We start from the raw sequence: 21,577 nt of genomic DNA on the forward strand, positions 1-21,577 counted from the left end.
CTTAAACTGTTGAGGAAATTTACTATTTGATTTCATTTAAAAGATACGTATATTTAGGATTATACATGCTCTTTGTACATTTTTTAGTATACACAGTTTCACATAGCCTTATGTTTAATACATATAAATTTTTATGTCAGCCTGACTCACTCCAAGTCCAGGTAACATTATAAGATAGGATAAATTAAAGGCTTAGTGAGGTTGAATTCAAATTTGAAGTAGAATTTGTTTTTAAATAAATTTCAACATTTACTCACCCCTATTCATGTTGTTGTCACAATCATTATGATTACATTAGTGGAGATACTAATCTTAATAAATGTGAATTTTTAAAACATCTAATCCCCTTTTTAGAGCATTGTTTATTTTGAAGGAAAGGAAAAGGAAAAGGAGGGAGGGAGGAAAGAAGGAAAGTAAGTTACCTGAGGAAAAACTACCTAAATCTGAACTGCAAACCAACAGATACCACAGAGTTATTCCAATTTGCTTCATTTCAAGTCCGATAGAACTAATTCTAGGCAAAATAGTAAAGTCTGAAAATGTTAGGCTCTATCCCATCTGTTTCTGTAAATTTTGTCCAAAGACATAACATTTTCCCCATACTGTCTTCTTAAAACCTCTCCTTCCTAGTTGGGCATTATAGGTGATCACTCACACAACATGTAATATCTGGCTCAAATTGATATTTGTTTCTGAAGTGGTATGTGTATAAAAATAGAACTAAAGATTTTTATCTGATAAAGAAGTAGACAAACAAGTAACTAAGAAGATGGAGAGGGCAATGGAAAGGCACAGAGAGAGAGAGAGAGAGACATAAAGGAAGAGAAAGAAGGGGAGGGATGCTGAAATCATTAATCTCACTTTGCAAGACGCTGTAAGTAGTACTCAAAAATAGTGAACCAGGTTCTTAACCTGGGTACAGTGATGAAGGGTCCATAGCTTTTGTTAGATTTTTCAAGGGCCTAAGGCCCAAAAGTATTAAAAACTATTGTTTTGTAGTGACATGATAGGCAACTGTGTTGGTAACCATTTCTACTTTCATATTGAAAAAAATATAATGTATACTTTTACCATAGGATTATAATTTTCGCAGTAGAGTAGGTGGATTGTATGAAATATGTTTTAGACTTCAATATGACTTGTTAGTGTGGGAGAAGGGAAAGAAGAAAGTCAAGAGTGCAATCTCTAATGACGTCTCAAGACAACCTGAATATTTTATTCTGAAGCCTTTATAAGATACTGTTGACTTTCTGAAGTTATTATTTCCCTCCATATTAGTGATAAACCAGGAGTTTTTAGAGATCCATTTGGTATGGCAGATTTTTTTCTTACTGTCCATCCTCTATTTGTGGCATAGCATTTGATTGCTATGGATTTATGTAATCAATGTAAACAGTGGAAGTTGATGCTAACAGATGGGAAACAGTCATTTTTCATATAGCTGCCATATGTAAACTGTGCTCTTCTGTGGCATAATTCACCTTTGAACTTTGGGAAACACTGTGTGCAATTTAATAACTTATTTCTCTCCAGCCTTTCTATTGGCTCTAATTGAGGGGAGTACTTGTAGTTAAAATAAAAACTCTTACTAAGAGTGGTACGTATACATAATTTCTACTTTATTTCTTATTGCCAAGCATTTCTTATCTGGCTTCTTTTTGAGGTAATGATAACCAGTAGGTCAGAAATTCTGTAACTGTTATGTCCTTATAGCTAATTCAAAGTCCCTTGTGAAAGGAGAGAAAGGAGACATGAAAGAAATTGGATAGTGTAGGAGAAGTTTAAAAAATACTCATATTGGGGACTTCCCTGGTGGTCCAGTGGTTAAGACTCCACACTCCCAATGCACAGGGCCCGGGTTTGATCCCTGGTCAGGGATACTGTGTGCTGCAACTAAGACCTGGCACAGCCAAATAAATAAATAAATATTAAAATAATAATAATAATAATAATACTCATATGGAAACAATAAAAGAAAAGAATAATGAAGTTGATAACAGGATGAAAAAACATGGGTATAGGAAAAGAAGAAATAAGTTCTGCTGTGGGAGCAGATCAGTACTCTTAGATGTGTTTCTGTAAATAATGAATAAGATCATATAACATAAGATAGTGTTTAAAGATTATAGACATTTTATAGATGTTTATAGATGTTATTGAGAAGATCATTCTTTAGCTGAAAATAAACTTAAATGTATACTTATTAGTCAGGGAATGTAAAAAATATATGGGTACAAAATAATAATTTTAGTTAGCTTTAAATCCTTTGGAGATAAAAAGATGAAACTAGTAATGGTTAAATGATAAAGTTGGTATTCTATTAATAATCATAGAAATCCAGCTTAAGCCAGCTTAAGCAAAAAAGAGGATTAAATTATATAAATGATATCAATGAGTAGCTTTAGGCACAGCTAGATCCAAAGGCTCAAAACATGTTATCAGGGCCAAGTATTACTCCACATCTCCAGGTTCCACCAATATGCTGATAAGATGCCCACCATGGCTCCAAACTTACATTCAATATTTTTTAGCAACCTCAATCGAAAATGCACCTCTTTCCCAACAATTGTACAAGAGATTGGTGACTGTCAATGGACCATGCAGGGTCTCCTACCCATTTTCAAACCAGTCTCTATGGCCAGAGGCATGGAATACACTCATTGGCTAGACCTGGGCTATGGTCTTGCCTGGGGAGCAGTTCTTGGAGATAATCAGGGTACTGTCAACAGAAAAAGGATAAATGGGTATTGGACAAGCAGAAACAAGTGCTCACTAGAGTGAGGTTGTAAAAATAGACTAGTAATAAACAGGAAATGATTCGTTGTGCTCAATGGTACTATGTTTGAGAATCAAAGTAAACTGAATGATGGCAATGACATTGTAACCATCTAGAAAATTGTCAAATGGTTGTGACCAGATACTTAGTGAAGACCAGGTTTTTGTAAATATGGTGCTCTTTAGATTTCTTGAGACAGAAGAGTGAAAATCAGGGAATGAATCATACAGTTCTTCCAGCTTGATTTGTTTAAATTATTCATGAGGACCGTTATGAAATATGCAAAGGGAAGGAGAGAAGTTGCCCCTTGTTCTATAATTAAACAGACCTACTAGCAAGATTGGTTTTATTTTCCTCGGTGGTGAGATCTGCATCCGGGTGTGGGCACTAGTGAACTCTTACTGGTGTAGTTTTGGCTTCAAAGGATCAAAACGTAGTTGTGTACTTAATTGCTTTCCACTGGATTGTTAAATAAGAATAGTTTCTAGAGAAGGGTCTGGCAAAGATTTCAGTTCTAGGTGCCAGAAATGAGACAAAACAGTCTTCAGGGGGGTACTTCTGACTATCTGAAGTCATGGGTAAAGTAGAAGAAAATGGTAGAAAATGAGAGCTCAGAAGATGAAAATGAAGGAAGGGAGGAAAAGGGAGAGCAAAACAAAAGACCTGAACCTCGTAGAAAGTGCCAGAACCCCACCAGCAGTTGCCACAGGAGCCCTTGATTCCACCTGTCCAATGCCTTACCTTTGGTGAGTCAACAGCTATGAAATGAAGAGTCCAGGCTCATATTGTTCAGGACACCAGCACTTAATTCTGTTCATCTGTTTTTTGTTTGTTTGTTTGTTTCCTTTCTTGTTATTGATAGTCTTTATTGAGCATCCGTGGCTCCCTTTTCTCTCCAAGACGCAACAGTAGGGCGAGCCTTTTCAGCTTCAGAGGTCGAGCCAAGGATATTGGCTCTGAGAATGACTTTGCCGATGACGAGCACAGCACCTTCGAAGACAACGACAGCAGAAGAGACTCTCTGTTTGTGCCGCACAGACACGGGGAGCGGCGCCCCAGCAACGTCAGCCAGGCCAGCCGCGCCTCCAGGGTGCTCCCCGTTCTGCCCATGAACGGGAAGATGCATAGTGCTGTGGATTGCAACGGCGTGGTCTCCCTGGTCGGGGGCCCTTCTGCCCTCACATCTCCTGCTGGACAGCTCCTGCCAGAGGTGAGGCCAGTGAAACCTGCAGCTGTTGGGGAGGGAGCTGTGGCTGGTTGCAGGCAGGAATGGGTTTCGATTTCCACACGTGTGTATTTTACTGAGTCTAACGTCCAAAGGCCAGGGGTCAGTTCAATCAAGTTATGAACTTATTTTGCCAAATTGTTCAATTCAGACTTTTCTCAAATGAATTAAAAACGTAGGTTGGGTCTCATAGACTATAATTAGAAGTATTCCTTCATCATTATTACTACAGAATGAAACTTGCCAAAAAGTATAGCAACAATTTATCATGCATTATGATTAGTTAATATAAGCAAAGTAAATGCAAGAAATGATATAAATACTTATCTTAAGGATCTTGTTATCTCTGTTCCTTTAAAAGAAGAACTTAATACTTCCACTTGAAGTAGATAGTATTACTAAGTACATCTAAATCCTGCAATGCAACATTCTTCCTCTTGGCAGGTCAGAGTGCTGTAACATTTTTAGCACCCAGTCAAATGACCATTGTACATCTGTGTGGTAAAGAAGCCACTCAAAGTACCTGGTAAAGTCATGTGTTGTAATTGTTAGGGCAGATTTCAATTTTTATATTACCGTCATGAATTTTTTAATAAACATAGTGGCCCTAAATCATGCATATGAAAAAGGGTTTCAACTAAATACCAGATACTTACAGGGATATGTTATTGACATTTCCTTTGTAAAACATAGGTGCTTTTTAAGTTCGGTATTAAATAAGATTTCATTTGCCAATATAAAAATATTCTAGCAATGTCATTGGTTATACTTTATAGCTTACAGAATCATATTAAAATCTTCTCTGTATGATTCTTTTTTTTACACAATTCTACTCATTGTAGTTGGACGAGCTCTTTAAGCTACATTAAAATTATATGGAGTCAGCTTGCAGTCACCTAATAGAGGAGATTCTTACCTTGGATTATAGACATAGCCACTGATCTTCTTCAATTTTTTTTTTTTTTTTTTTTTTTTTTTTAACAAAGCAATCCCTCCAGGACATTCTTTTTTTTTAATTAATTAATTAATTTTTATTTTTGGCTGTGTTGGGTCTTCGTTTCTGTGCGAGGGCTTTCTCTAGTTGCGGCAAGTGGGGGCCACTCTTCATCGCGGTGCGCGGGCCTCTCACTATCGCGGCCTCTCTTGTTGCGGAGCACGGGCTCCAGACGCGCAGGCTCAGCAATTGTGGCTCATGGGCCCAGTTGCTCTATGGCATGTGGGATCTTCCCAGACCAGGGCTCGAACCCGCGTCCCCTGCATTGGCAGGCAGATTCTCAACCACTGCGCCACCAGGGAAGCCCCTCTTCTTCACTTTTTTTACATAGCCTCTCCCCACCACTTTCTCCCAGAGAAATGTCCAGGTATCCTGGAGTCAGATCAAGTCATGAAAAAAGTAGAACTCTGTTGTGAAAGAAACTGGAAGAATGCAAAGGGAATGTCAACTTCTCTTAAAAAATAATCATGGCTAACTATGTACCAGACACTGTCCAGAACACTTTACATGCATTAATTCATTTAGTCCTCACAACAGCCCTTTATCGTAGTTACTAATATTATCCTCATTTTATAAGGAGGAAACAGGCCTGTGCATGGTGGAGCTAGGGTTTGACTCCAGGTATGCTGACTACTGAACCTACATTCTATCCGTATTGCAATATTACCTCCCATTAATTTTCTTAAATGGAAAAGAAGACATGGCCAAGGAAACAAAAACTTTCATTTTAACCCAGTGTATCTCAAAATATATTTCATCCTCAGACTACTTACATCAGAATTCCCTGGGATACTTTTCAAAGTGGAAATTCCTCATTTCCCCCTCCCTCCACCCCTGGGAACCGCCATTCTACTCTCTGCTTCTCTGAGTTGATGACCACAGGGTCCAAAATTTCATTTATGCAAGATAAATAAATTCTGGATATGTTACTATATAGTATAGGACCTAGAGCTAACAATACTGAATTGTAAATTTAAAATTTGCTAAGAAGGTAGATCTTATGTTAAGTGTTCTTACCCCAAATAGCAACAACAACAATAATAAAAGGAGTGGAAGGAAACTTTAGAAGGTGATGGAAATGTTTATGACCTGACGGTGGTGATGCTTCATGGGTGTATACTTATCCCCAAACTCATCAAGTTGCGTACCTGAAATATATACATCTTTTTACATGTCGATAATACCTCAATAAAGTGGTTTAAAGAAAGAAATGGAGATTTCTGGGCCCAGACTTACTCAGACCAAAAGGCCAAGGAGAGCAAGATCAGGGATTTCTTCTTCCTTGACAAGTATCTCACATGGTTCTTACACATAATAAAGTGTGAGTATCACTGATCTTGATAAAGGTTAATTGAACAAACAAAAATAAATCCACAACTTCTTTGCATAAACAGTCTGTCAGAAGATATTTAGCATTTATCAATAATTACCACAAAACTCCTGTCATATCAGAGAGGGTGGGATAAATCTCTGAAGGCAAATTGGGGCAGTTTGAAAGAAAGCCTAGTGTGATCTCTATTTCCTGCTGCCTTGTGTCCGTCCTTCAGTGCTGCAGTCAGGTGTGAGGCAGGGCACTGCAACATGAGCTGCAACATATGGTGCCACATGAGCTGAAGGTGCAGGCCAAAGAAGGGGCTTTGCAAGGCTGCAGAGAGGAAAAGAGAACAGAAAATAAAGAGCTGCAGACAAATGCCACATGAGCTGAAGGTGCAGGCCAAAGAAGGGGCTTTGCAAGGCTGCAGAGAGGAAAAGAGAACAGAAAATAAAGAGCTGCAGACAAATGCCACATGAGCTGAAGGTGCAGGCCAAAGAAGGGGCTTTGCAAGGCTGCAGAGAGGAAAAGAGAACAGAAAATAAAGAGCTGCAGACAAATGCCACCCTCCAAAGCATACAATATCCTGCACTTTACACATAAATTCAACTGAAGCAATTTAACTTAAGAAAGAATTTCCTTGGTAATATCATTAGAGATTTTGGAATCTAGCACTAAAAATTAGACAGATATAGGATTACACATATAATTTTAAATAGAGCAGAAGCGACTAGATGACCTTTAAGCGACCCTATTTTTTCTTTTTCTTTCTTTCTTTCTTTCTTTCTTTCTTTCTTTCTTTCTTTCTTTCTTTCTTTTTCTTTCTTTTTAACATCTTTATTGGAGTATAATTGCTTTACAATGGTGTGTTAGTTTCTGCTTTATAACAAAGTGAATCAGTTATACATATACATATATCCCCTTATCTCTTCCCTCTTGCATCTGCCTCCCTCCCACCCTCCCTATCCCACCCCTCTAGGTGGTCACAAAGCACTGAGCTGATCTCCCTGTGCTATGCAACTGCTTCCCGCTAGCTATCTATTTTACATTTGGTAGTGTATATATGTCCATGCCACTCTCTCACTTTGTCGCAGCTTACCCTTCCCCCTCTCCATATCCTTAAGTCCATTCTCTAGTAGGTCTGTGTCTCTATTCCCGTCTTGCCCCTAGGTTCTTCATGACCATTATTTTTTTGGATTCCATATATATGTGTTAGCATACGGTATTTGTTTTTCTCCTTCTGACTTACTTCACTCTGTATGACAGACTCTAGGTCCATCCACCTCACTACAAATAACTCAATTTTGTTTCTTTTTATGGCTGAGTAATATTCCATTGTATATATGGGCCACATCTTCTTTATCCATTCATCTGTCAGAGGACACTTAGGTTGCTTCCATGTCCTGGCTATTGTAAATAGAGCTGCAATGAACATTGTGGTACATAACTCTTTTTTTTTGCTTATTTATTTATTTATGGCTGTGTTGGGTCTTCGTTTCTGTGCGAGGGCTTTCTCTAGTTGTGGCAAGCGGGGGCCACTCTTCATTGCGGTGCACGGGCCTCTCACTATCATGGCCTCTCTTATTGCGGAGCCCAGGCTCCAGACGTGCAGGCTCAGTAGTTGTGGCTCACGGGCTTAGTTGCTCCGCGGCATGTGGGATCTTCCCAGACCAGGGCTCGAACCCGTGTCCCCTGCATTGGCAGGCAGATTCTCAACCACTGCGCCACCAGGGAAGCCCCACATGACTCTTTTTGAATTATGGTTTTTTCAGGGTATATGCCCAGTAGTAGGATTGCTGGGTTGTATGGTAGTTCTATTTTTAGTTGTTTAAGGAACCTCCATATGGTTCTCCATAGTGGCTCTGTCAATTTACATTCCCACCAACAGTGCAAGAGGGTTCCCCTTTCTCCACACCCTCTCCAGCATTTATTGTTTGTAGAGTTTTTGATGATGGCCACTCTGACCGGTGTGAGATGATATCTCATTGTAGTTTTGCTTTGCATTTCTCTAATGATTAGTGATATTGAGCATTCTTTCATGTGTTTGTTGGCAATCTGTATATCTTCTTTGGAGAAATGTCTATTTAGGTCTTCTGCCCATGTTTGGATTGGGTTGTTTGTTTTTTTTGATATTGAGCTGCATGAGCTGCTTGTAAATTTTGGAGATTAATCCTTTGTCAGTTGCTTCGTTTGCAAATACTTTCTCCCATTCTGATGGTTGTCTTTTCGTCTTGTTTATGGTTTCCTTTGCTGTGCAAAAGCTTTTAAGTTTCATTAAGTCCCATTTGTTTATTTTTGTTCTTATTTCCATTTCTCTAGGAGGTGGGTCAAAAAGGATCTTGCTGTGATTTACGTCATAGAGTGTTCTGCCTATGTTTTCCTCTAAGAGTTTGATAGTGTCTGGCCTTACATTCAGGTCTTTAATCCATTATGAGTTTATTTTTGTGTATGGTGTTAGGGAGTGTTCTAATTTTGTACTTTTACATGTACCTGTCCAGTTTTCCCAGCACCACTTATTGAAGAGGCTGTCTTTTCTCCACTGTATATCCTTGCCTCCTTTATCAAAGATAAGGTGACCATATGTGCGTGGGTTTATCTCTGAGCTTTCTATCCTGTTCCATTGATCTATATTTCTGTTTTTGTGCCAGTGCCATACTGTCTTGATTACTGTAGCTTTGTAGTATAGTCTGATTCCTATAAGTCAGGGAACCTGATTCCTCCAGCTCCGTTTTTCTTTCTCAAGGTTGCTTTGGTTATTCAGGGTCTTTTGTGTTTCCATACAAATTGTGCAATTTTTTGTTCTAGTTCTGTGAAAAATGCCAGTGGTAGTTTAATAGGGATTGCATTGAATCTGTAGATTGCTTTGGGTAGTAGAGTCATTTTCACAATGTTGAGTCTTCCAGTCCAAGAACATGGTATATCTCTCCATCTATTTGTATCATCTTTAATTGCTTTCATCAGTGTCTTATAATTTTCTGCATACAGGTCTTTTGTCTCCTAAGGTAGGTTTATTCCTAGATATTTTATTCTTTTTGTTGCAGTGGTAAATGGGAGTGTTTTCTTAATTTTGCTTTCAGATTTTTCATCATTAGTATACAGGAATGAGAGATTTCTGTGCATTAATTTTGTATCCTGCTACTTTACCAAATTCATAAGCGACCCTATTTTTTCCTTCCAACTTTGTCTTTCTCTGACAAGGCAAAATATTTTAAATTCTGAGAGACAACTTTTTAATTTAAAGAGCTTTAGTTTCAGAGAGGGGTTATTTCTTTTCTCATTAATTTTACTTTTCTTTCACAGTAAAATTAATTTTAGAGTGACCTAAATGAATGTTTATTCCCATTAATGACAATCCTATCAATTGAGTAGAAAGTCTGCTTTTGAATATGTATGCATTAGAGGCATGGAGTTTAATAAAATAATGTTAATTATTCATAGCACAATAAAGTAGATGAACAGGACTCATATTACTATTTTAGAAATATGGAAAATCCTCAGAGAACTAAAAGTGACTTCTTATTTATTATTAGCACTCAGACCCACATTAGGAATGCTTGAGTTTTGCCCTTTTTTCCTGTGACCATTAACTTCATTGTTTGAGCTCCTGACATAGGAATAAATTTCTGCCCATATTGAAATTCTGGTGAGTTTATTTTGGAATAGAAACATACCAAGTCATTACAACATTGCTAAAAATCAAAGACCCCCCCCCCAATTTGATGTTTTGCCTTAAATTAGAGTTTCAATGCCAAGGATGGGTTGTGTTGTAAGTGTAAGACAAAGTTATAGATAGTTCTAAAAATTACTTTTATTATTAAGGATGTTGGGAAATGTTACCTGTCTATAATGAACAGAAGCATTTTAAAGTGGAATTCTCATTTTAGGAGAACATATTAGGGAAGCCTTTAAAGTTCTTTTCATGCATTAAACCACATGAATATATATAAATAAAGATCTAATAGCTCAACCTGTGAGTAAATCAAAGAGTGATATGCTTCAGTTTGAAGTCCTAGATAGGACTGGCTGAAATGCTAAAAGGTTATCTATCCTGTAATAGGCATGATCCCTCCAGCCCAAAGCTCCAAGTTGGAGGAATTAGAAAAGTCCATCTTGATCACAAACCCAGACATCCCTGAAAGCTGAGAATATGATGGGATTTTAAACACTTCCCAAGAATGATGATTCCAGCAATGTCTTAATGAGCTGTTTACATCTGGGAAAGCATAGTGAATACTTAGTTAAGTAACACCTATTACAGGAACACTTTGGATTTTGCTACCCTTAAAAATAATAGTTATTTCAGATGAATTTTTTTTTTAGGGCACGACTACTGAAACGGAAATAAGAAAGAGACGGTCCAGTTCTTATCATGTTTCCATGGATCTGTTGGAAGATCCTACAGCAAAGCAAAGAGCAATGAGTATGGCTAGTATTTTGACCAACACCATGGAAGGTATGTCAAAAGTCTTACAGCACAATTACTTGGCAGTGCTCTGGTAATGATGAAAAAAACTCTCATAAATTCCCAGAAAATTCTTCCTGACTTGACACCAAATCATCATTATGTCTTTTACTAAATAAAAGTAAAATCCATGTCCAACACATGGATTCTGTTGTCTCATACGGAGTTTTACATTTAGCCTCCAGGAATCTACTGCAAATTCGAGGTATACTTGGGATACCACTTTGGTAGATTAAGTTCTAAGTTGTTGAAGCTTGTTATGTGCATGACATAAAAAGGAATGTAATGATAAATGTTTATTTTTATGGTGATGCTAACCCATTTAAATTGTATTAACTGCTTGAGACTCAAGCTCTAAACTCTTTTGATTTAACCAGTTGTATAAATGAAAAAATGAAAATTAGAGTTTGATATTAACCTCTTTGAAGCAAAGTTTTCAAAATTTTGTAAAACTACTTTTGCCTCTCTCTGATCAGATATTACAATATCTTAGCTTTCTCTTTAGTTGCAGATTATACGTGAGTAGTGAATATATTGTTTAGAGGCCTGGATCTTATAATTCCAAAATAAAGACTTTGAGGACAGCTTGATTTGCGATCAATCATTGGCTCTGTGTGTTAGCTTGGGACTCTACACTTGTTTCTTCATCAGTAAAGTGTGGATAATGACGTTTAGATTAAGGTTGTTGTAAAGATTAAATAAGGCCTCATATATAAAGCACCTATGTATGTAGAAGCACCTGGCATGTAGAAGACAGTCAATAAATATTATTATTGGTTGTTTTATTGTTGTTTTGTTAATTCACATGTTTGTGCCTTTCCATACTGTAAGTGAATTCAGACATCAACTATCAACTTCAGCTGCTTGGAAAATACTTTCATGTAAAATATATTCTGTCCTCCTCCCATGCTGTCCTTTCCCCTTTTCTCCTTTTCTCTTTTATAACCCCTCCCTTTTCTTCCCCTCCGAAGTGTGTGTGTGTGTGTGTGTGTGTGTGTGTAGATGTGTCACAGGAAAAAGAAAGATGGAGAATGAAAGAGAGAGCGCGAACATGTGCTCATGCCTTTCTTCCTGTTAGTTATAGTTTCTCTTGATACTGGATAGATTCTTGCAATAATTATTTCCCAGTCTGAATGCAAAGATCCCGTGATACTAATATTAGTACCAAAAGCCTAAAAGTCACAGCCAGGAAAATCTCACAATGTAGATGGTCTTACATATCACAGCCATGTCAGTTACTGCAGGACCCAATTTTCATAATGTCCTAATGCAATATCAGAAATCTTTTCACTGATTTCTATGGAATATTAAACTCAGTACGTTCTTCCCCAACCTCGCCTGCGTTAGCTTGCACTCCCTCTTCCCCCCCAGCTGCCAGTAGCTTGCTCCTCCCTGTCCCTCCAGGTAAATCTTTTGAAGATTCTCTGGTCTTCTGCTCCTTGCCATAGCAAAACCACTGAGAGGAAGCTGCCAGTGGTTCTGCTACCGATGTCAGCAGCATGTCTGCTCCCTAAAGCAAGAAGTAGAGAAGGAGACAGGGTAAGTCTAAATTAACAGTCCTACTTTGAACTTCTGATAGCATTAAGTTTGGGCTAACTTAAGAAATTACTTAAAAAACATCAACCCACCACCACAAGATTGGACTTGTCCACTAATTAAGATATGGAGTTAAAAATGAGTGCACCCACATCGCCCTCCATGTAAATGTGTCTCATGGACTTGCTTAGAATGAAAAGGATGTCCTAGAGATAAGTGTAACTTAGGAAGCAGGAGACTGAGTGTTTGGTTTTAATATCTGCAGAGCTTTTAACTTTATATTTATGTAAGGAAAAATGGCTGAGTTTTCATTCTGTTTTTCATTGGTTGTATAGAATGCAAAGCCTACTTTTCTTTATTCGATTATATCTAAACATTTTGAATCTGGCATTAATCAAGGCTTGTTTTTAGCAGTACATAGCGTATACATGCAACTAGAGCTGTCTTTAATATAGTCCTTTTTTTTCCCTAATAACAGTGGAAAGGTGTCTTAGGTTGACATAATCTGTTTATTTGGAGATCCTTCCTTCTAAGTCTAATCATGGTTTAGTTCACCTTTCCTTTTTGGAACCAGGCTTGTTGATCCAGGCTGGCAACTTTTGTTTTCCTTCTTTTGAACTACAGCTAAGTCTTCATTGTCCAAGCAATGAATGAATGGCCTCCTACTTAATGACACTGTAGGAGATAAGGAAAAATGAATTGTTTGCTTTTCAAGTTTTTTAAATGCAAAAACCATATGGAAATGTTTCCAGGTCAAATCCTTGGGAAGGTGGTGGGAGGGTGAGGTACAAGCACTGAGGAATTGGGGGGAGCCAGCAAAAGATCTAAACTGGGCTGTAAATGATTTTCAGTGTGGATAACCCACCCAGGAATAATGGAGACGTGGCTGTAGTTCTCCCTGAGTGCTTTGTTTTGTTTCAAAGTGTGATATCCTTTTTTTATTTATTCTTATTTTTTAGCATGAATAATTGAATGATTTTATTTTAGAATTTAACAACTCTGCTCCACTTTTTCCTGGTGTCAAGACGAGCAACACTGGCTGCATTTTGCCTTTTGAACTTTTCTCTGATTTACTTTTTCCCACACAGTTTCTATTTGCTTCTCTTTATCTGCTAAATTACAAGTAACATTTTAAAAAATACTTATTCTGACTGTACATAGGCAAAGAGCTTTTTCAATTCTCTTTTGTTATTTACTGTAAGTAGTAAAGCCTTTTTACCTTCAGTATAAATATGAGTTTATTCGGGAGTCTTAAAAGCTTCTACAAAACAGTGCATAATAACTATATTTATATTTTTCTTCTGATTTACAATTCAGCTATTGTTTACTGTTTAAAAAGTTACATTTAAGAGAAAAGGAAATAAACTGGGTACTTGAAGAATTTCAGTATATAAAGAGACAATTGAAGAATCTACCTCTCATGGAATTCTGTTAAAAATAATAAGGAAATTAATTTACTTTAGGGAAGTAGTAAACTTTATAGTATTTGTAGTGAATGTTTATCAGCAAAGCAAAAATCACTACCTATGGTCATGTTTGTCCATTACATAAACTCTCTTGAAAAGTTTAATTCTTAGTAAACTGTACCAGGTTTGGAGGGATATTCCAGTTGCCACAGTAGTAATACTAAAGTGACCAACCAGAGTCATGCTATGGATGAACAAAGAATCTTTTCCTCTATTTTAGTGCTAATCAGTGATGGTCTCACATTTGGCAGAGCAGGTAACAGAGTGTGCAGCAATGATATTGGCAGAAAACAACAACTTCTGAATTCTTTTCTCACTCAAGAGTTGATTAAGAGAGAAATATACCAAAGGAAAAGAGCAGATAATTTCCCACTTCCTAATTATCCCAAATTCTTTGCCAATATTTACTGTTTCAGTATTTTGAGTATCACCTTATAGATCTGTGCATTTCTGTCTTTTCTCTCCTATTATTTAGTTGAAATTCTTTTTGAAATCATTGTATTTTTTTTTTAATAAATGTATTTTTATATGAAATCTTATATCATAGGTTTGGTGTGATAGTTATACATTTTAATATATTAAAATAAATGCATACCATTAAAATTTATGAATTCTACGTATGTTCTACCTAAGCTCCTCTTGTATTTTACCAGTAGTACATAAGTCCCATTTTGTGAAACAGTGCAGTTCTCAGTTTCCTAGGTTTGATATTTCCTCTTCTTTTGTGCCATCTAGTTAAATTAAGAAATACCACTGAGTTTAATATACAGGCCTATATCTAATTAGGCTTAACTAGAAACTTTTTAACTAAGACTGGTGACACTGACAAAACTATCTCATTAAAATACACAAAGAACATATCTAATCCAAGAAACTGAGATTCAGCATGACTGATAAAGGTTTTAAAGACATCTCCTGAGAGGTGTACTTTGATAATATATGTCTTGCTCTATCTGGAACATAGATGAGCTTTAAGTATACTTAACACAAGTCCTACGCATTAATTTCTGATAGCCTTAAAGATAATTATCAGACTGTTTAATATTGTAGATAGAATCTTGGAAACCATGTTTAACCAAGATAAATTTGGAAATTTACTAGCCTTTCTGTGCCCACACTTTTTATGACAGCTAATCCATTGTAAGTGCTTTCCTGCTCAACCATCAGATTAACCTATAATGCCTTTTAACAACTTTAGATTTTTTAAAAATCACTTTCAGTTTAAACCAAAGGCTGCTTAATAGGAAGGAAGCAGTTTTCATAAGTATTCTAACCTTTTTCTTCCAGAACTTGAAGAATCCAGACAGAAATGCCCACCCTGCTGGTATAAATTTGCTAACATGTGTTTGATTTGGGACTGCTGTAAGCCATGGTTAAAGGTGAAACATGTCGTCAACTTGGTTGTGATGGACCCTTTTGTTGACCTGGCCATCACCATCTGCATTGTCTTAAATACCCTCTTCATGGCCATGGAGCACTATCCCATGACGGAGCAGTTTAGCAGTGTGCTGTCAGTCGGGAACCTGGTAAGGCTCACTGAGAGTTACTCTACCCATTGAAAGAGTTCGTGATTGCCTTAATGAATTTCACATATCACTCTCAAATTAAATATGAATTAATTGGCCGTATATACCTGGACAGCAAAAGTTCAGCATCACTTTTTTATAACAAAAATATATTGCTACAGTTTAGCAGTGGAAAAGATTCAAAGATTTTATGTATAGTTTGATTTAGAATTAAATATAAATTGCCCATTCATTACAAAGATTATTATGAATTATGGAGGATATTGATTTATGGTAAAATCCTGATGTGTTTCTCAGGTATTTAGAATAGATTCTTTCAGACATGTCTACATTTGCCAAACAAATTATAAAATATGCCAAGTCAGATAATTTTGAAATATCATCTGTTCATAACTGAAGATGGATTTTTAAGAGAGGAAACATCATAGAGGTTATTATTTCTGTTTGAATTTGTCCTATAAATTTAAGAATTTATAAATGATTAATTTTTGCATACATTTTTACTTAAAATTTTGTATTAACATTCATGGATACATGGTAGAATGATAGAAATGAAAGTAAAGTGGTCTTTTACAGAGAAACAAAATGAATAAATTCAGGCAACAAAAATATATTAATATCAATATGAGGCTTATTAAGTTCTCATGAACCTCCCAACTTGATAAAGGAACACATAAACAGGTTCTATATGATAGTAAATGATATATTCTGAAGTATAATACACAATATTTTTAGGCTCTGAAGTAACCACTATTTTTTTATTATAATCCAGATAGGTCTTAACTGATAAAGTTAACATATATATGCTGACCACTTATTTTGTACCAGGCATTGTATTAAATGGTTTATGTAAAATCCCTCTCTCTAGGTTCCCACAAAGTCAGTCCTTAGGTAGATACTATGAATGTCTGCATTTTACAGTGGGAGAAAATATACCAATGAGAAATTCACAAAGCAATGGAAGCTCTGAATACTATATCAGAGACTGTAAAAGATATTTCGGAGACTATTTTAAGCTGTGGCCAAAAATCACAAAATTTTAGGAAAGAACAATAACATTACCTAGTCCAAATTTTTTCACATATATAGCAATCAATTCAACATTATCTATAAAAAGTGAGCAAGGGATCAAAGAAGCTTTATGGAGGTGGATATTAGGAAACAACTCAAATGGGCTTAAGCAAAAATAAAGATAATTCATTACTTCAAGTAACTAAAGTCCATTTGGGCATAGATCCACGTTTTAATCTGGCTAGATTCAGGTTCTCAGTCAATGTCATTGGGAGTTAGCTTCTTGCCAACTTTTTCCAAGTATGTTTTTTCATCTCTGGCTGGGTATTCTATTGATGTCAATGGTCTACCAACTTTTATCCTGACACAGCTCTTTAAGCAGAAGGATTGTGCCTCCTAACTAGTGGTTCTAACAAAAGCCCAAGAATTGAATATCATTGGCCTGGTTGGAGTTACATGACCATTTCTAAATCAGTCAGTTAATATGATTTTAGGGTTAGAATGCCCTATTTGGCCAAACCAGAACCATGTCTTATCACTGGAGACAGAGTAAATGAATACAATTATAAAGAAGAAAATTAGGTCTACCATTATCAGAAGAAGAGAGAGTGGATGCTGGAAAGACATAAACAACAAATGGACAGTTCAAAATAGGACTTGTCTTATGTGTTAAGGAAGATAATGAAATAATAGTAGAAAATATATAGACAGGATTCACATTCTTCTCAAGTACATATGGAATATTCCCCAGCATAAGCGATAGGTAGGTCATAAAACAAGCCTCATTAAACTTAAAAAGATTGAAATCAAAGTACTTTTTCTCACAAAAATAGAATGAAATTAGAAATCAATAAACAGGAATTTGGAAAATTTATAAATATATGGAAATTAAAAGCATACTTGTAAATAACTGATAGGTTAAAAAAGAAATCACAAGAAAAATTAGAAAATACTTTGAGATGAATGAAAACGAAAACACACCAAACTGAAATAGTGCCTAGAGGGAAATTTATGCTGTAAATGCCTATAGTAAAAAAATAATACCTCAAATCCATAATCTATATTTTCATCTTAAGAAACTAGAAAAAAGAAGAGCAAACTAAATCTTAAGCTAGCAGAAGAAAGGAAATAATAAAGAATAGAGTGGAAATGAATGAAATAGAGAATAGGAAAACATCAGAAAAAAATCAACAAACCCAAAAGTTGATTTTTTGAAAAGAGCAATAGAAATGACAAATTTTTAGCTATACTTACCAAGAAAAAAGAGAGAAGATTCAAATTACTAAAAGCAGGAATGAAGAGGGGACATCACTATTGATCTTACAGAAATAGAAAGGAGTATACAGAGTACTTTAAATAATTGTATGCCAACAAATTAGATAACCTAGAGGAAATGGACAAATTCCTAGAAAGTAACAAACCACTGAAACTGACTCAAGAAGAAATAGAAAATACAAAAAAACTTATAACAAGTAAAAATTGAATTAGTAATCAAAAGATGTTCCCACAAAGGAAAGCCTAGGCCCAGATAATCTGTTTGGTGAATTCTACCAAATATTTAAAGAATTAACACCAATCCTTCACAAATTATTCCAAAAAAAAAAAAAAAAAAAGAATAGAAGGAAATACTTCCCAAGAGTTTGGAATTTAAAGCTGACCAAGATGGAGAAACTGAACAGACTTTGGGCTTTCCTTTAAAACCCCAAAGGGGTTACACTTAAGGAGTAAAGGCTATGTCAGTGAACCAGAAGATTCAACTAGGACAAAGAGCAAACCAAAATAGCTGTGCCCTACTTAAGTATTAAACCAAACTACCGTAAGTTCAAAGTGGCCAACCTATAATTTAACTTCCTGCTAGGACAAAAATCAGTACTTTTTAGAGGAAAATAATTGAATCAAAACTCTCTACAACACATTATTCACATCACATAAAAAATTACATGATATGTGAAGAAATAGGAAACTGTAACTTTAGTTGAGAGAAAAAAATACTCAATAGAAATAGATCCAGAGATGGCTGAATTACTAAAATTAGCATTAAAGGACTTTAGAGGACCTATTATAAATACATTTAACAAATTGAAGGAAAAAAATGGTCATCAAGAATAAACAGATGGAGAATATGAGCAGAAAAAATGGAAACTATATAAAAGAATTATCTAGACATTTTAGAACTGAAAAGTACAAATTCTAAAATGAAAAATTCACTGGATGAGTTTAAAAGAAAATTGCAGATGTCAGAAGAAAGTGTCAAACTTGAAGCAAACCAATAGAAATTATCCAATTTGAACAGCAGAGAAAAACTTACAGGAAAAATGAACTAAGTCACACTAATCTGCAGAATAACATCAAGTGGTCTAATATTTACATAAGGGAGACTCAGAAGGACAAAAGAGAGAATGGAACAAAACAAATATTTGGAGAAATAATGGCCAAAATGTTCTCAAATTTGATGAAAGATATTAACTTAGACACCTTAATATTAAATTGTAAAATTTCAGTGAACATCAACAAGGATAAATATAAAATTAACTACATTGGGCACATCTTAGCCAAGCTGTGAAAACAAAAGAAACTTTTAGAAGCAACCAGAAGAAAAATACATATTATATACAAGGGATTAACATCTCATCAGAAACAGTTCAGGCCATAAGAAAGTGGCCTCATGAAAAAAAGAAAAAAAGAAGTTAAAACATTATTCTATGGTGAAACTATCTATCAAAAACTGGTGTGAAATAAAGAATTTTAATATAAACAAAACCTTAAAAAAGTTGTTACACCGGAATTATGCTGCAAGAAATACTAAAGGAAGTTCTTCAGGCTGAACGGGAAGAACGTATTAGATGGAAATTTGAGAATGATGGTCACTAGAAATGAATAAATGTGGGTAAATAGAAAATACTGGTTTTTTACCCTTATCTTAATTTCTTGAAAAGACAGCTGATTATTTAAAGCAAGCGTTTATAGCATATGTAAGTATAAAATATATGAAAATATTAGCACATGTGATTGGGGCGGCCAAGATTTCTTGGAAAAGAGACAAAAAGTGCTATTCATTATTTAAATATTTATAGAATATTCAAACAATAGAATTCTACTCAACAATAAAAGGAGGAAAAACTGGTAATACATGCATGGGTGAATTTCAACTTGAAGTAGTCAAGAGATATTTGGAAAAGTTAGCAAGACTCTCATGTTTCTGAGCTGGCCACCGAGGTAGAGAGTCATTCCATTTACTGAGTTAGCAAATATCAGAAGAGAAGCAAGGTTGTGCAGAGAAAGTGATGAAATGAATTTTGGACCTGTTGAATTTGAGGTACCTGTGAGACAGTTATCCAGTGGAGGTGCTGAATAAGGAAATAAGGATGTAGTTCTGGAATTCAGGAGATATGCTTGAATGGGAAAATAGATCTCAAAATGTAAATTTATTGTAAAAGGAAAATTAGATTAAGAAGGTTGAGGACAGAAAGACCTCTGAAGAAATCCAGTGTTGAATGATTTGTTGGAGGAAGAAAAGCAACTGAGAAGTTTCCAGGGAGATGTGGATCACTGAAGCCAGGACAGAAACTATTTTAAGGAACAAGGAACAGACAACGTTGTGAAAAACTCCTAAAGAGGCAAGCAAGATAACTACTAAAAGTTCAATTGAATTGATCAATGGCAGTTTCGGTTATGTTGGTGAAATTGGTTAAAGCAGTTTGTGCTGACTGGCAGGTCAGGGGGTTAGTTAAAGAAATGGAACTAGTGAGTACAGACAAGTACACAAACTCTTAAAGAAGTTGGGCTATGAAGAGAGGACAGATGGTGGTAGCTAATGGGGGAAGTAGAATGCAAGGAGAGTTTCTTTTATGATGCTGGTGGCAGTTTTAAGGTGGAGAGGGACTGAGTATCTGTTGATACTTGTAAAATCCCAATAAGAAGCAGTCAGTAGCAGGAAGAGGTTGAAACTACAGGTTAATTGAGAAAGTGAATTCTTCAAGAAGTCCAAAGAAGATACATAATTGCAGCTGCAGAAATTAGAGCAAGGCAGGGACATGTCTTTAATTTTTAACAGGAAAAAAAAAAAGCAAAGTATGGTGTGAATGTAAGTAGTTTGGTAGATATAAGGAAACTGAATGAGTTCAGGTTGACTGACTTCCATTACCTCTGAGATGCAAAAGTACTGAGAGTGGAGAATAAAGAAAAATGGTTGAAGACACGTGGAAAATTTAAAATAGTTGTAGAGAAAGAAAATGGAGAATAGAGAATGCTGCTTCTCTTTGGCCAGGAAAATAAATTTTTTTTTAAAAGCATCCTTAACATCTATAGGGCTAGTGGTGACCTTGTTTATTACAGCCAATATAAAGCCTTTTTAGCACCAGCCTTGCCTGCAGCGCCAAGGGAGGGAACCAAACTATTAGGTAATTATTTGGTGAGTTTTTGGAGGGCTAGGGAGATCAGAGGCAGAGCCAGGTAGTTGACCACAAAGAGTTAGCTGAACCTTTCACTTAAGAATATAGAAATAAGAATATTAATTTTATTGTCTTAATTCTTGTATTCTTTATCACTTGATGAACCTTAAATATAGTAAACAATTAAATATTGATTTGAATACAAACCATTTGAGGATACTAATTTCCTGGACCCAAGCCAATTTTTAAAACTCAGAATTGAATTGTGATTTGTTGGGACTAAATTAAATTGCTCAATAGTTATTTATGTTTTCAAGAGTCTTCACTTGTGTAATAAACATTTCTCACTTAGGTCTTCACTGGGATCTTCACAGCAGAAATGTTTCTAAAGATAATTGCCATGGATCCATATTATTACTTTCAAGAAGGCTGGAATATTTTTGATGGTTTAATTGTGAGCCTTAGTTTAATGGAACTTGGTTTGGCAAACGTGGAAGGATTGTCAGTTCTCCGATCATTTCGACTGGTAAATTAACTGAGAGTAACCATAATGTTTTTATAAATAATTTAATTAGTAGTCACTCTTTTCTAGGAAAAAATTACAAGATTTCCCATAGCTTTAATATTATTTGAATATACTTCTAACAAAGCAGATGGTAATTTCTTCTTCCTCATAGTTTTAATGCATAGATTAAGTTTATTCAAATGAACAGCCAATAGTTTTGTCCTTAGTAATTGAATGGCAAGGCTAATGGGGAGAGAGAAAATGGAGGTCATAGATAAACGCATATCAAATTAAACAACACAATATGTACCTCTCAGCTATATGGGGTTTACTTACCCATGGTAAGGCTTGGTTGGGGCTTTGGATGGGCTCA

The 21,577-nt window shown here is 35.7% G+C and overlaps 1 protein-coding gene across 11 annotated transcripts in view; it reads left to right on the plus strand.

Annotated features, from left to right (window-relative positions):
* LOC132368520 (sodium channel protein type 2 subunit alpha) overlaps nucleotides 1-21,577 on the plus strand; it is a 90,002-nt gene that overhangs the window by 22,244 nt on the left and 46,181 nt on the right. For 6 of the 11 annotated variants that reach the window (XM_059927195.1, XM_059927200.1, XM_059927198.1 and 3 more), the window contains exons 11-14: nucleotides 3,639-3,986; nucleotides 10,628-10,760; nucleotides 15,059-15,297; nucleotides 21,052-21,225. In XM_059927195.1, coding sequence (XP_059783178.1) covers nucleotides 3,639-3,986; nucleotides 10,628-10,760; nucleotides 15,059-15,297; nucleotides 21,052-21,225 — 894 coding nt within the window. Of the gene's footprint in view, nucleotides 1-3,638; nucleotides 4,026-10,627; nucleotides 10,761-15,058; nucleotides 15,298-21,051; nucleotides 21,226-21,577 lie in introns of all 11 variants that reach the window. The other 5 variants (XM_059927203.1, XM_059927201.1, XM_059927196.1 and 2 more) reach the window with 4 other exon arrangements.

This window comes from Balaenoptera ricei, chromosome 7, assembly GCF_028023285.1.
Source record: "Balaenoptera ricei isolate mBalRic1 chromosome 7, mBalRic1.hap2, whole genome shotgun sequence".
NCBI classification, from domain to species: Eukaryota; Metazoa; Chordata; class Mammalia; order Artiodactyla; family Balaenopteridae; genus Balaenoptera; species Balaenoptera ricei.